The 15,909-nt window shown below is 47.0% G+C and overlaps 1 protein-coding gene across 5 annotated transcripts in view; it reads right to left on the reverse strand.

Annotated features, from left to right (window-relative positions):
• The window catches only part of REEP1 (receptor accessory protein 1), a 74,161-nt gene that overhangs the window by 39,437 nt on the left and 18,815 nt on the right, over positions 1-15,909 (reverse strand). For all 5 annotated transcript variants that reach the window (XM_059845396.1, XM_059845395.1, XM_059845397.1 and 2 more), the window contains exon 2: positions 198-270. In XM_059845396.1, the coding sequence (XP_059701379.1) occupies positions 198-270 (73 nt within the window). The remainder of the gene's footprint in view (positions 1-197; positions 271-15,909) is intronic.

Genomic DNA, 15,909 nt, shown 5'->3' on the forward strand with positions numbered 1-15,909 from the left:
ATCAGCTCTGCACTGGAGCCAGGAGCACAAACCCAAGGCTCATTTGTGCCCAGCAATCAACCAGTCCACCTTCAGGCCAGTCTGCCCCTTGCACTGCTTTATGAGCTTTCCCAGAATACAGACAACACTTTTCCAATGTGGTGAGGAGCAATCTTAGAATCCAACCCCCCAGCAGAGCCACAAATCTCATTACTCACATATTCTTTGATGTCCTTTGATTTCACGGCTTTGTAAGAATAATATGCAGGGTAAAGTGTACCAAATATAAGCCTGGAAAAAACAAACAATAAATGGATTAAATTGATTTCCTGTCACAGGGAAAGATTCCCCCCCCGTGTTTTAAATGTGGTTTTTGCAGTGGTAAAAAGTGTTAGGATTTGATTTAAGCTTGAGTGCACTAAGTACAGCACAGGAGTGATCTTGCATCACTGAATTCAGAGCAGTGATTGCCAGTGACTTGAATGAAGAGCAGAGATTTAGGCTGTTTTTCCTTTTGCAATGGTTTCCAAAGGTGTACCTTATGAGTTACACACAAAACAAAATAACCAAACCAAACAAAAAAGGCCACCACCACACTGTCAAAAGGAAATTAAAAGTCTGATCTTGAAAGAATCTACTGCAACACCAGAAATATTGGAGTATTGCCTTCAGAGAAAGAATTATTTGTCTAAAATCCTTTCCACCTCAATTCAGTACTCTGAAAAGCTGGCAGATGATAAAGCAGGATCCAGGTTCTACTGGTGCAAGGGTTTGAGTGCCTTGTCCTACATTAAACCTGGTTTAGGGAAGAAGCTTGCACTGTTCAGTAAAGTCAGTTTGGGCTCATGAAAGGAGAAGGAATCTGCCCACCAAGATATGCCAACATGATCAGGCCTAAAAATCCCAGCTCTGCTGCTCTTTCGGACAGCTTCCTTTCATTTTCAAGTCTGAAAGGGATGCTGTCAGCTTCAAGATTTCATGTAAGAAAGAAACAAGGATCTGTAAGTTAAAAATAGCACTACTGAGAAAAACACGTTGAGAATTTTTTATACTAGATTCTCTCTGCATCACTGCCTACATGCTTATTCACTTGGATTATTCTGGACCTAAGCATAGGCTTGTCAAAACCACTTTGCCCTGCCCAGGTTTCAGTCAGTTTTATTCAAAGCAGGAGGATGATGCTGCAAAGTCTAAATTTAATAAATTGCAGGGTAATGTTTATTGGCTTGCAACTACCCATCTTTCCATTGAAGCTTTTGCTTTAAATTCACACAACTGTTTCCTCTGCTCCTGGGAATGAAAATGATCAATGTTTCAATCTCTAATTGTGCAGCCACATGGACCCAGAGTCATCTTTTTCCACGCTGCCAGCAGTGACTGTGTGCCGAGGGACTCGTAATTACAGTCAAGTCCATTACGTGTATAAGACATTAAAAATTAACACTCTGGGATGTGGTGCACCATCGCCCTTCCCGGAGCTCAGGAAGGTATTTATGAAAGAATGGGGTGAGCCAGCACACATCTTGATTTCCAAAGCAGTCACCAAAGGCAATTTGCCTGCTATTCATCATGCTCACTGTAGCATGGCTTGGCAGAACCTGAAGCACAATGCAGACTTCAGAAAAGCAGCTACTGACTGAGGAGATTCAACATTTTACAGAGGCTTCACACTGATTTCAAAAAGCTTTGCTGGTAGCAGTCAGCTCCAAACCTATTTCACTCAGAGGGGCTTGTGCTATCTGCAAGGATCAGATACAAACACTCAGAAAGATCCTGGGCAACCAAAAGAGTTTTTGTCCCTTGCAGTACCCCACCAAACAGCAACATGGGTTAAGGCAAGGATGAACACACACACAATGGCTTGATCCTGCTCTCACTGAGATATAATAACAAATATTCTGAGTTCAGTGGTAGCAGGACCCAATCCAAAGAAGGAAGAGTTCACAAAAGAAAGAAAGCTACAATACTCAGAAAATAACAGCTGAGCACATGAAAAATATTTTTGGCTCTCCTTATAAAATGCATTGCAATGCTTTTCTTCCTTCTTGGCCTAGGCTGGCTGCTATCTCACACTTCTAGTTTGTTCTGGATTGCAAGGCAGGATGTATTCTATTACCATCTGTATGGCAGTTGTCTAGGTGTTAAGTGGGCAATTTCCCCTTATCTCTCTCCCTGCGAGATCACAATCACTCCTCCCTCAGCAGGGGGCATCCCGTGATAAGAGGCTATTGAATGTCACTGCATGGCTGATAAGAACTGTAACATCCCATTGTGAGATGCTCCGCCCAGAGGGAGGAGCCGAGCATTGCTATCCAGATATAATCAGGAGATTCTGACACACCAGCACAGCTTCTCCACTGGATTCACCAGAGGAACAGCAGCTGCTTCTTCTTCCACGGATCTGCGGAGGAAGAATCACCCTTTTTTCTACAGGACCCCCTGCTCCAACAGAACCACACCTGACACCTCAGGAGGACTGCAGCCACTTTTCCAACTGGACTGCTGCCAGCACCCTGACCAACAGGGTGTCAGGTTGAGTTCTGACTCTGTCATTTTAGTGTACTGCATTGTTTTTATTTTATCATTTTATGGTTTTTCCCCCCTTCCCTATTAAAGAACTGTTATTTCCTGCTCCCGTATTTTTTTTGCCTGAGAGCCCCTTAATTTAAAATTCATAGCAATTTGGAGGGGTGGGGAGGGTTTGCATTCTCCATTTCAGGGGAAGCTCCTGCCTTCTTTAGCAGGCACCTGTCTTATCCAAACCAAGACAGATTTTTGGCGCCCAACGTGGGGCTCGAGGGCAAATAAACAAAAAGGGAATAACAGTTCTTGAGTAATCTAATTTTTGTGTGGCTATACAAACCTCATCAAGTGACACCATGTGGTCCAGTTTACCCTGGTTTGGGTGGCACGTGATCATGGCTGTATTTCTCCCATTTGTAGGCCCTTATCTTAACATGGGTCCTATAACCAAGGCTACTGTGGCTATTATCCGGTTTGTTTTATGGGTGAATAAGGTGAGGAATTCATGGATTTTTAACTTCCTCTGGAAGGCAGGCACATGGATTCACAGCTATCACACCTTAACTATGTGTTTTTGGGGTTACTTTAATAATGGCACCTGCTGTAAGGAAATTACACCAGGGGAAATTTTCTCCCAACCCTTTAATCACCTCTTTGGGTCCACCCCACCAGTTTTTGAAGGGTTCAGATCCAATCTAAACATTAATGATATCATACAGTGGCTGGTGTTGCTGATAGGCCTGTTCTATTTAGCATTTAGAGAGAGAGAGAGACTAACCTGGATAACTACCCTGACACCTGCATCAGAACCTAACACGCCACCAGAGTCCAGGGATGCTGTTGCCTCAGAGCCTACTCCTACCCCACAGCCCGTGCCAGATGTGAACTACCCAGATTGGGTGGGGGGTCTGGTGAAGGAGATGCGTGAGATAGGCCAGATCCTGAAGGAGTACACTTCCCCAGCTGGTGCAGAGCCCTCCCCCTGCTTTGAAGAGAGAGAATCTAATAGTGCAGCAGCAGAACCCACAGATGTTACAACTGTCCAGGTTCCAGCTGAACTGCAGAGGCAGTCACAGCCAGCAGCAGTTGCCCCTGTAGAAACAAGGAGATCTAAAACAAAAGCAGAGCACCCAGATAGGGGAGGGCCCTCACAACCCACAGGGGAGCCAGAGGTTGCAATCATCACCGAGTCCCTGACTTACGAAAGTCTCCGTAATCTACACAAAGACATTGTACGACGGGGACGTGAGGCTTATACAACCTGGCTACTTCGGGTCTGGGACCTTATGGGTACAGGTGTGCAACTGGATGGTGGTGAGGCAAGGAATCTGGGACCCTTAACTCAGGACTCCGGTATCAATCAGATTTTTGTAAGGGAGCCAGGGTCCCTTTCCCTCTGGGAGCGGCTTTTAACAAGTGTCAGAGAGAGATTTGTCCACAGGGAAAGAATGCAGGAGCAGCACCACAGAATGCGCTGGAAGACTCTTGAGGAAGGGATCCAACAGCTGAGGGAAGTGGCAGTATTGGAGGTACTCTTTGGGAGAGATGGACAGCATGATAATGACCCCGACCAGGTCAGGTGCACAGGGCAGATGCTGTGGAGTCTGGCAAATCTGGGGCCATCTCAATACACCACTTTCATTGCAACGATCAATGCTGATACCAACCGAGAGACAGTGGGTTCTGTGGCAAACAAACTTAGAAATTATGAAAGTATGATCAATGGCCCCATGCAAGCTCATGTCTCTGCCGTGGTCCAAGAACTCAGAGAGGAGATGAGGGAGATGAGGGAGGCGGTGAGAAGGAACAATTCCCATATTGCACCAGTGCGAGTCACAGGCCCCAGAGTTAGAGCCCAACATTTTCCACCTAGAGAGAGAGGGTACACCCCACGGGCTGACTTGTGGTTCTTTCTGAGGGACCATGGGGAAGACATGGGAAAGTGGGATGGAAAACCCACTTCAGTCCTGGCAGCAAGGGTGCGTCAACTCAAGGAGGGAAACACTAACCGAGAGAACTCCAGTAAAGTGAAGGTAGCCTCAACCTCCCATGACCGAGCTGCTGAGTATGATCCGTCAGATCCCCTTGAGGGTACCTCTACCATGTATGCCCAGGGAAGAAATAATAACCAGGGTTAGGGGGGCCCTGCCTCTAGCCAGGGAGAGGCACGGGAAAATCGGATTTTCTGGACGGTGTGGATCCGATGGCCTGGCACATCAGAACCACAAAGGTACGATGCTTTAGTGGATACTGGTGCACAGTGTACCCTGATACCATCGGGACATGTGGGGGCCGAACCTGTTTCCATTGCCGGGGTGACGGGGGGATCACAGCAATTGACCCTTTTGGAAGCTGAGATGAGCCTGACTGGGAAAGACTGGAAGAAACATCCTATTGTGACTGGCCCAGAGGCCCCATGTATTCTAGGCATAGACTTCCTCCGGAATGGCTATTACAAAGACCCAAAAGGACTCAGATGGGTTTTTGGCATAGCTGCTGTAGAGGCAGAGAACATTAAGCAGTTGAACACCTTGCCTGGACTGTCAGAAAACCCATCCGCAGTAGGACTCTTGAATGTGGAAGAGCAACGAGTGCCAATCGCCACCTCGACGGTGCACCGCCGGCAGTATCGGACGAATCGAGACGCCGTGATCCCCATCCACAAAATGATCCGTGAGCTGGAGAGCCAAGGGGTGGTCAGCAAGACTCACTCACCCTTTAACAGTCCCATCTGGCCTGTGCGCAAGTCTGACAAAGAATGGAGATTGACTGTGGACTATCGTGGCTTGAATGAAGTGACTCCACCACTGAGCGCTGCTGTGCCAGACATGCTGGAACTCCAGTACGAGCTGGAGTCCAAGGCAGCAAAGTGGTATGCCACCATTGACATTGCTAACGCGTTTTTCTCCATTCCTCTGGCAGCAGAGTGCAGGCCTCAGTTTGCTTTCACCTGGAGGGGCGTGCAGTACACCTGGAACCGACTGCCCCAGGGGTGGAAGCACAGCCCCACCATCTGCCATGGACTGATCCAGACTGCACTGGAAAAGGGTGAGGCCCCAGAACATCTGCAATACATCGATGACATCATTGTGTGGGGGAACACGGCAGTGGAAGTATTTGAGAAAGGAAAGAAAATCATCCAGATTCTGCTAGAAGCCGGTTGCGCCATCAAGAAGAACAAAGTCAAGGGACCTGCTCGAGAGATCCAGTTCCTGGGAGTAAAGTGGCAAGATGGACGGCGTCAGATTCCCATTGAGGTCATCAACAAGATCACCGCGATGTCTCCACCAACTAGCAAGAAGGAAACACAAGCTTTCCTGGGTGCCATAGGCTTTTGGAGGATGCACATTCCCGAGTACAGTCAGATCGTGAGCCCTCTTTACCTGGTCACCCGCAAGAAGAACGAGTTCCACTGGGGCCCTGAGCAGCAACAAGCTTTTACCCAGATTAAGCAAGAAATTGCTCATGCTGTTGCCCTTGGCCCAGTCAGGATGGGACCAGAGGTAAAGAACGTACTCTACTCTGCAGCCGGGAACCATGGTTTGTCCTGGAGCCTTTGGCAGAAGGTGCCTGGGGAGACTCGAGGCCGACCACTGGGATTCTGGAGTCGAAGCTTCAGAGGGTCCGAAGCCAATTACACTCCCACAGAAAAGGAAATCTTGGCTGCCTACGAAGGAGTTCAAGCTGCCTCAGAGGTGATTGGCACGGAAGCACAACTCCTCCTGGCACCCCGACTACCGGTGCTGGGGTGGATGTTCAAAGGAAAGGCTCCCACCACCCACCATGCCACTGATGCTACATGGAGTAAATGGATTGCCCTCATCACACAGCGCACCCGTATTGGAAACCTGAATCGCCCTGGGATTTTAGAGATAATTACAAACTGGCCGGAAGGTGAAGATTTTGGTCTTTCTGATGAAGAGGAACAAGAGCAAGTAACACGTGCCGAAGAAGCTCCACCATACAACCAACTCCCAGCAGAGGAAACACGCTACGCTCTTTTCACTGACGGTTCCTGTCGCATCATAGGGTTGAACCGGAAGTGGAAAGCAGCCGTATGGAGTCCCACACGACAGGTTGCTCAGGCTATCGAAGGAGAAGGTGGATCAAGTCAACTTGCTGAACTCAAAGCTGTTCAGCTAGCCCTGGACATTGCTGAGAGAGAGAAATGGCCAAGGCTCTATCTTTATACTGATTCGTGGATGGTAGCCAATGCTCTGTGGGGCTGGCTGGAAAGGTGGAAAAAGGCCAACTGGCAGCGTAAGGGAAAACCAATCTGGGCTGCTGAGGAATGGAAAGAAATTGCCGCTCGGTTGGAGAACCTACCTGTGAAAGTCCGCCACGTAGATGCCCACATCCCCAAGAGCCGGGCTAATGAGGAACATCGAAACAACGAACAGGTTGATCAGGCAGCAAAAATAGAGGTGTCGAAGATAGACTTAGATTGGCAACATAAGGGGGAGTTGTTCCTAGCTCGATGGGCCCACGATGCCTCAGGTCATCAAGGTAGAGATGCCACCTATAGGTGGGCACGAGACCGAGGAGTAGATTTAACCAAAGACAGTATTTCTCAGGTTATCCATGACTGTGAAACGTGTGCTGCCATCAAGCACGCCAAGAGAGTGAAGCCCCTGTGGTATGGTGGGCGGTGGTCCAAGTACAAGTATGGGGAGGCCTGGCAGATCGACTACATCACACTGCCCCAGACACGCCAAGGCAAGCGCTACGTGCTGACCATGGTGGAAGCCACCACGGGATGGTTGGAGACCCACCCTGTGCCTCACGCCACTGCCCGGAACACCATCCTGGGCCTGGAAAAGCAAGTGCTGTGGAGACATGGAACCCCTGAGAGAATTGAGTCGGACAATGGGACCCATTTCAAGAACGGCCTTATCAACACCTGGGCCAGGGAACATGGTATTGAATGGATATACCATATCCCCTACCATGCACCAGCTGCCGGGAAAGTTGAACGGTGCAATGGACTACTCAAGACTACCCTGAAGGCACTTGGTGGGGGGACTTTTAGAAATTGGGAGATGAACTTAGCAAAGGCCACCTGGATGGTCAACACCAGAGGGTCTATCAATCGAGCTGGTCCTGCCCAGTCTGAACCCCTGCACACTGTAGATGGAGATAAAGTCCCTGTTGTACACATAAAAGGTATTTTAGGAAAGACTGTTTGGATTACTCCCACCTCAGGCAAAGACAAACCCATCCGTGGAATTGTTTTTGCTCAAGGACCTGGTTACACTTGGTGGGTAATGCAGAAAGATGGAGAAAGCCGTTGTGTACCACAGGGAAACCTAGTCTTAAGTGAGAACTGTGTGTAAGGATTCATTGTGATGCAGATGGAAATAGAATAAGGGGTGGATTATGTTCTGGATTGCAAGGCAGGATGTATTCTATTACCATCTGTATGGCAGTTGTCTAGGTGTTAAGTGGGCAATTTCCCCTTATCTCTCTCCCTGCGAGATCACAATCACTCCTCCCTCAGCAGGGGGCATCCCGTGATAAGAGGCTATTGAATGTCACTGCATGGCTGATAAGAACTGTAACATCCCATTGTGAGATGCTCCGCCCAGAGGGAGGAGCCGAGCATTGCTATCCAGATATAATCAGGAGATTCTGACACACCAGCACAGCTTCTCCACTGGATTCACCAGAGGAACAGCAGCTGCTTCTTCTTCCACGGATCTGCGGAGGAAGAATCACCCTTTTTTCTACAGGACCCCCTGCTCCAACAGAACCACACCTGACACCTCAGGAGGACTGCAGCCACTTTTCCAACTGGACTGCTGCCAGCACCCTGACCAACAGGGTGTCAGGTTGAGTTCTGACTCTGTCATTTTAGTGTACTGCATTGTTTTTATTTTATCATTTTATGGTTTTTCCCCCCTTCCCTATTAAAGAACTGTTATTTCCTGCTCCCGTATTTTTTTTGCCTGAGAGCCCCTTAATTTAAAATTCATAGCAATTTGGAGGGGTGGGGAGGGTTTGCATTCTCCATTTCAGGGGAAGCTCCTGCCTTCTTTAGCAGGCACCTGTCTTATCCAAACCAAGACATAGTTCCTGCAAATAACCACTGAATGATTGATATTCATTTCCTCACTTGGTGCTGGTAACAGAAAGTCACTGGATCCTGAAGAAGCAAATGGTTTATAGGAATACCAGAAAATAATTAGTTGCAGACAATAAATACTTGGGGGAAAAATCCTGTGAGAGAAGGAAATTGCAGTAATTTAGCATGTGCAGGACAAGGGACAGTTAATAAGGTGACGTGATCTCCCTAAACTGGAGAATCAGAGTTTCACTGATTTGCCTTGCAGTGTGTTGTGTGCATATATGGACATTTATTACTGCTGTGGTTTACCAGACTGAAAATTGTTTTAAGGAATGTTGGAAGCCAGTCTTGTCACTGCTGTGGCTTACTAAGTGGCTTGGGGTCACAATCTCTGGGCACACTCTACAAATGGAAGACAAAAGATGTTTTGGGCATTTCGGTAAAGCATATTCAGGGGTTTTAAGACAAATATTTGTGTATAGGGATATTCCAAAAAGTCTCTTGAAGTTACTGTCTTCACTTGGCTTTGGATCAGGGTTGAGTACAATCGATTCAATTCAAACACACACATCAATCCTGCATCTCTTCCCTCAGTTCCTCTACCCTGCTGAAGAAAATAATTCTCACTTCCCCCTCATCCAAGCTTCCTGCGTAATTAAAGTTATTGTTGATTCCTGCCTTCCTTCATCTCCATGCTCAGAATGTTGCCAAATCACTCCTTCTGCACGCTACACACAAACCTGAGGCTGACCCTTTGTCCCTGCTTTGTCCCTTGAAAGCTGTAAAGTCTTTCTTTGTCCAAGTCTCCTTTCTGCCTCCTTTGTGTGCTCTCTACCCCACCTGGATGCACCTGTGTTTAAACCTCTCTCCCCTGTCCCCATCACCCCCACTCCCAGCCCAACAAGCTGAAGTAACTTATCTTTGCTTTCCATGCCTGAAAATCGTTGTTCCTAACCCGTTGGTTTGCTCTTTTATCACATCCTACCTCAGTCCCTTCTCTCCTTTAATGACTGCAGTGCCACCACCCTCTTCCTCTGCTGTTCCCTGCTTGCATTCTCCCACACCCTGGAGCTCCTGTGCTCCTTGCTCCCCCACAGCACATCAGTTCACTGCCTCCAAAACAAGCTGTTCCCTGGCAGTCATCCTGACAGCCCCCAGTCTGAGACAGCAGCCCAATTCCAACCATATCATTCCCCAGTCCTCCTCATCTCTATATCCTTCTTCTGCCATGCTTCTGATGATCCTGAACCAGATCACAGGACCTTCAGCTTTCTTCCCACATCCCCAAAATCACAGGACTGCCCCACAGCTCTCAGTTGAGCTGGGACTCAGATGTGCTGTGACTCCTTCTGTGTTACAGGCACTGTCTGTCTCTCTGCCTGGTGCTGGCCAGCCAAATTAATGACCTACTATGGAGTCAGCACTGCAGCTTTTACCTCCTGGCAGACAGTGCTATAAAGCAGTCTCCTATTCAGCAGCTAATTCTTAGGAAAAATGTAGGAAATTTATATTTGAGACCTCACTGACCCATCTGTTTTGGCCACAACCACTTTGCAGATCCAAAAGTTTTGCAGCAGTGGAAAAACAGACAACTTAAGTCTCATTTCCTTAGGAAACCAGCATCAACCCACTCCCCACCCATTTCCATCTTTCAAAGCTTGTTTGAATGAGTTGTGCACCCATGAAAGCCTTGGCCTTTTTACCTTCTGTGCAGAAGCAGATATCCTGATCATCAAACCTTCCAGAGCTTGATATAGAATAGCTGCAACATTTAAAGGTACAGAAATGTTCTGCAGTCTGGGCTAAAGCAAGCACACATCCTCAGGGTATAGAGAGTGACAAGGAAGTGGTGACACCCATCAGTGAGTTAGGAAAAGCTCACTTGCAGCACTAAACAAATAACCACAACAACCTGACAGTTCTGACACTGCTCTGTGCTGGAGGTCTACACCAATTACAAACACCTAGAAAAAGGACAAAACAGCAGCTGTAAAGAAACAACTGAAGAGTCAAATAATTGTGCAACAGGAGGCAAAAATCTAAGTAAAAGGTTAGTCTGCCTAAAGAATAGGATAAGGATTAATGCTGAAAATCCTATAATCCTATTAGGCACCTCAGCAGCAGCAATCCCCAGCCTGGATCACTACATGTGCATCCGGTCATTCTTTGTCAAAAGGGAGACACGAAGGCAGGAGGGGAAAGAGAAGGACAGGGAAAGTGGAAGTGCACTGGGGAGGATCCATAGGAGGGACTGTAAAGGCTGTAATTGTTTATTTTGCAACAAAGACAGATAACTGAGGTTATTTATCCTCCTGATGCAGTGCAAGGATGCTCAACTCAATAAAGAGAACAAAGGCAAAAGGAGGGGAGAAACTCCCTGTACCACCAGGAGGGGTTATGTGGAATGGATGAACTGCATTTATTAATATAATTACATTATGTAGGATTTGGGTTTTGGGTTTCATTACTCAAGTTTACCATTAAATGATGCAGGAAAGGATGAAGCTTCCCATATTGTGGGGTTTCCTGATTGTCAGGGGAATAGTAAAGCAATTGAACTGTTGGCTCCTCTTTAACAAACTCTGTCATATTCCAGGGGAGCAGCTGCATCATCACCAAAGCTCCTTCTGTCTCCACTTATCAGGACAGCCACAGTCAGACCTGGCTGTTATATCCTTCTGTTCCTTCTCTGGATCTGCTGGAGCAGTGATCTGACCATCACAGGGCACAGGCTATCCCAGATGTGGCAGTATTCCTGACAGAATCTAGACTACAGTCTGGGGAACAGCCTCAGAGCTGCTACCATGACCTGGGAGGACCTCACAGGACATCTTGGGTTCTGATTTGGTGATGCTGCTTTCCTCATGGAAAAGTCAATTACCCACAAAATTAACTCTCATGCTCCATAAAGTAGCCACAGAAATAAATGGAAAGGCTCTTAGTGCTTCTCAGGAGTTCTTGCCAGGACTCAGGTTACCTCCAGAAATGCCTGCACATCCACTCCCTTGAGCACTTTGAACCCCAGGGGTATTTTCTGGGTAGTAACCTGCTGTTACAAATATACCAGCACAGGCTATCTACATCCCAAGGCTTCCAAGTTTTGCTCCTCTAGTTACCATGCCACCAGCAGTGTTTGGGCTGCCCAAACACTTAAAACATTGTACCATCACAACACAAATAGAACAGCCCTTATTTTGCCCATAAATAACAAATGTTCCCATTTCATGGGCACACAGCAGCCAAGACAGCAACTTCTGTGCACAGGGATGCACACATTTAGGAATCATTGAGATATTTGCTATTTTCTCAACATGTTCACTGGCTAGTGCATTGCACACAAAACAGAAGCTGAGCTGTCACCATGCCAGAATTCTTCAATGATACCACCCAGAAGGGTGCCAATAGGTTTGTGTTCCTTATTATCAGTCCTAATTAATGTTCACACAGTGCCACAGACTAAAAATAAACAGCACTGTCGTTGCACTGAAGGTTCCTGGTTGAAATCCAGCAGTGAGGGATGTGAAAATAAGCAGTGCACAAGGTAAGGGAAAGGGTTAATTTGAGTCCCTGGACAGGCCAAATGCCTGATATTCAAGAAGGGGCTGGGGTGGAGGAAGCACCAGCTGCAGAGGAGGTTCTGGGCTATATTCCCTAGGAGGTGGCTCCTGCAAATTTCTTTGCAGTCACTGTGCAGCAGAATGGTGGCTCCAGGGAAGCCAGGAACTTGCCTGCTCACCCTCAGGGTGACAGCTGACACCATCCCCACCTTGGGCCCCAAGTAATGTGGATACCTGACCATGCCAGACTGACATCCTGATACACTCTGAGAATACTCATGACAAAAATATCTCTCAAGGAAAGCGCTGGGTCCTGATACCCCTGAAACAGATCAGGCTCACTTCAAACTCCACTTGCAACTTGAAACAAATCCTTATGGGGCTGCTTCAGTGCCCAAGGACAAATGTGCAGGTGTGCCCATGTCACTCAGCCAGTCATGCACTGCCTGTGCAGGTAAAGCTCCATTTGCACAGCCACCCAGCACATCCCTCTGCTTTGGGAAACATTCCTCTGCACCTCCTTGGTGACCTGCTTACTCCTCTGGCCTGCCAAGATCATGTCCTCACGTCTGCACTTCCAATGCACATACACACCCACACCAAGGGAGCAGAAGGTACATCTAGGAGAGCTCTAACACAAAGATGCTCCGCTTTCCACCCAGATCTACCTCTGCCTTCTCAGCCAGGTTACTACAGAAGCAAAGTGGAACATCATCTTGGTTAATATAACCTAATGGCTGCTGAAACCCAGTCACTCTCCTGGTGTAACTGCAGGGCACAGGAACACTGCCTGAGCAGTGCTGCTTCTGGCCTTCCAGCAGAAACAGCAAGTCAAGGACTGTCCTTGATGCTTCTAATTTAAGCAGCCTTCATCTTCCCAAAGCAGCACATATTCCTCTCCAGTTGTCATGACCCTGTTTTGTTTTCCTCAGCCAGGGCACCCCTCACATAGCAGCTGGCAGATGGCCAGGCACAAACAGGTGAAGAAACATAGCAGTGGGAATGGGTGGAGAAACTGGCCTTGGCCAGCCTGGAGCTGTCACACAACTACACTTGGGTCACAACAACCCCAAGCATTTGGGGGCAGGGTGGTTTGAGAGGCTGCTCAGCAGAAGGAGACCTGGGGGTGCTGGTTGACAACCAACTGGGAATGAGCCAGCAGCGTGCCCAGGTGGCCAAGAAGACAAATGGAATTCTGGCCTGTATCAGCAATAGTGTGGCCAGCAATTCCAGGGAAGTGATTGTCCCCCTGTGCTGGGCATTAGTGAAGACACATCTCAAGTGCTGTGCTTAGTTTTGAGCCCATCACTTCTAAAAGGACTGAGGTGCTGGAGCATGTCCAGAGAAGTGCAACAAAGCTGGTGAAGGGCTTAGAAGACATATCCTATGAGGAGCAACTGAGGGAACTCGGGTTGTTTAGTCTGGAGAAAGAAGAGGCTCAAAGAGACCTCGCTGCTCTTTAGAACTGACAGGAAGTTGTAGTGAGGTGGGGTTGGTCTCTTCTGTCTGTAGTGAAAGCCTGAGAGAAAATGCCCTTAAGTGGCACCAGTGGAGGTTCAGTTAGATATTAGAAGAAAAAATTCACTTGAAGAGTGGTTAGACATTGGAATAAGTTTCCCAAGGAGGTGATGAATCACCATCTCTGGAAGTATTCAAGGAGTGTCTGGATGTGGCATTTGGGGAGATGGCTCAGGGGTGACTGTGGTTGTGTGGGGTTGGCAGTTGGACTGGATGATCTTGAAGGTCTCTTTCAACCTCAGAGATTCTGTGAACTATTACATCTGTTCACATTGAAACCCTACATTCAGACTGGTCTAAACAAGATAAATTTGTCCCCACTGTTCCCTTTTCCACACTTCCTGTAACAAGAAGATGGAAATGCTAAAATAACTCTATTACTGATGGAGAGACCTTGTTAAATATTGGGATTGTTATGACAGTGCACGTGATGCCTACTAAAGCCTGACATTCCTAGAAAAGCTACCAGCAGTGAAGGGTCTTCACTGGGTTATGTTTACATGGGTTGCCCTGAGTATCACATTTAAAGTCCATTCAAGATTAGGCAGGTCCTTAACCCTTCCCAGGGTTACTGTTCCAGACTCTCCTCAAACTCAGGCAGAATTCTACCAATTTACACTCAAGCCAACACTTGAAAGTTCTCTTTCCAGTCCTTCAGAACACAGAATGCCTCTGTGGCTGTTATAAAAATACCCCACAGCTCTGCAGCTATTTTAGGAAGCAAATTCTTTGCAGGTGGAGGTTTACTAAGCTGGTCTGTTCTACTTCACGCTGCCATCAGCGGAGCTGCCGGGCCCAGAGCGCTGATGAGAGAGAGGAATTTGTTGTCACCCAGACAATGTTTGAAAAGGGGTCTGTGTGGAGAGCGCGTGGGGCTGGTGTGGGACCTGTGAAAAGCCGCAGTAAACAAGAACACTGTGGCTGGCACAGCCCAGGAGGCTCCGAGCAGCTGCCTGGCAGAGATAGGATTTCGTGCACCTCGCCAGGGGCATTTGCGCTGCCGCTGCTCCTCCCTCTCCGTGCTCCGGCTCAGCAGCACCGCGGCAGAAAACAGCCCACACAGTGCTGGTGTGAAAAACGCCAATCACTTGTTTTTTAAATTTTAAAAGTTTAAAAGTAATAAAGTGGTTATAAAAATAGTTATATAATTAGAGTAATAATAATTTGGACAATTAGGACAATATGAGACAATAGAAACAAAGAGTTACGGACATCTGGGTACCTTTTTCTGGGCAACATAAGCCTGAAAAAGGACCCACGTTAACAGAGGATTAACCCTCAAAAACAAGAACTTGGTGCATATTCATACATCGTATACATGATGCATAAATTCCATTCAAACACAGGATTCTGTCTGGTCAGTGTCAACTTCTTCGTCATAATCTTAACGGCGTCGAGCGAGGTGGGAAGAAGTTCATTTCTCCTGATAATGGAGCAATAAATTCTCTTTCTCTGAAAGATTTAGGTGTCCTGTGACTGCTATCTCAGTGAGAGTCCTTTCTTTAAGAAAATAAAGCATTTTACATAGCATAGTTTCTATTTTAACATTTTGTTATAACCTAAAACTATATTTAACACACTACTTAAGAGAATGAATACAGCATTACTTTCTAACACAACACATATAATATTCATTTTCATATTTGCAAAAAGCCAATAATAAAATACGCATTTTTCACAGCTGGCACAGCCCACGGCTTCATCACTCTTCTGGGGAAGAAGAATCAATCAATCCATCCAAGTGTGATACTGAGGGCAATAAAATCCGTGTCTTTTAGGAAAGAAAACATTCCTGTTCTGTGACCGGGTCAGATCTTCACGCAGCTCCACTGCCCCAAAAGGGCAGGGCTCAGGGTCTGTGTGTGTGCCCTGATGCTTTCCCGGTCTGCTACTGACCTTATAATTCCGGCTTTGAGAGGTTTGTTTTTTTCCAAGCCAGATAAATGGTATTTTGAAAACTAAATGATATGTTTTAGATGGGAAGGGCTGCTTTTCCTGACTCTGGAGAGGGGGATGTTTATGTGGGAAAAAGCTTTTTTAGAAGCACTGATATTATATTCCAGAGATGACAGATGGTCCAAAATCTGCATTGTGAGTTAGCCTACAGATTTATGGTAGGATCATGATATGAAAAGGAACAGAAAAACTTATAACCTAACCAAAGTGATTTCTAGTACAGACTATGGATTGCTTATCAACAGAGAAGATCCACATTATTTTCATAGAAAGCCACATCATGTTGAAAGCATTATTTTGGAACTATTTTGA

Source organism: Haemorhous mexicanus, chromosome 4, assembly GCF_027477595.1.
Source record: "Haemorhous mexicanus isolate bHaeMex1 chromosome 4, bHaeMex1.pri, whole genome shotgun sequence".
Classification (NCBI taxonomy): Eukaryota; Metazoa; Chordata; class Aves; order Passeriformes; family Fringillidae; genus Haemorhous; species Haemorhous mexicanus.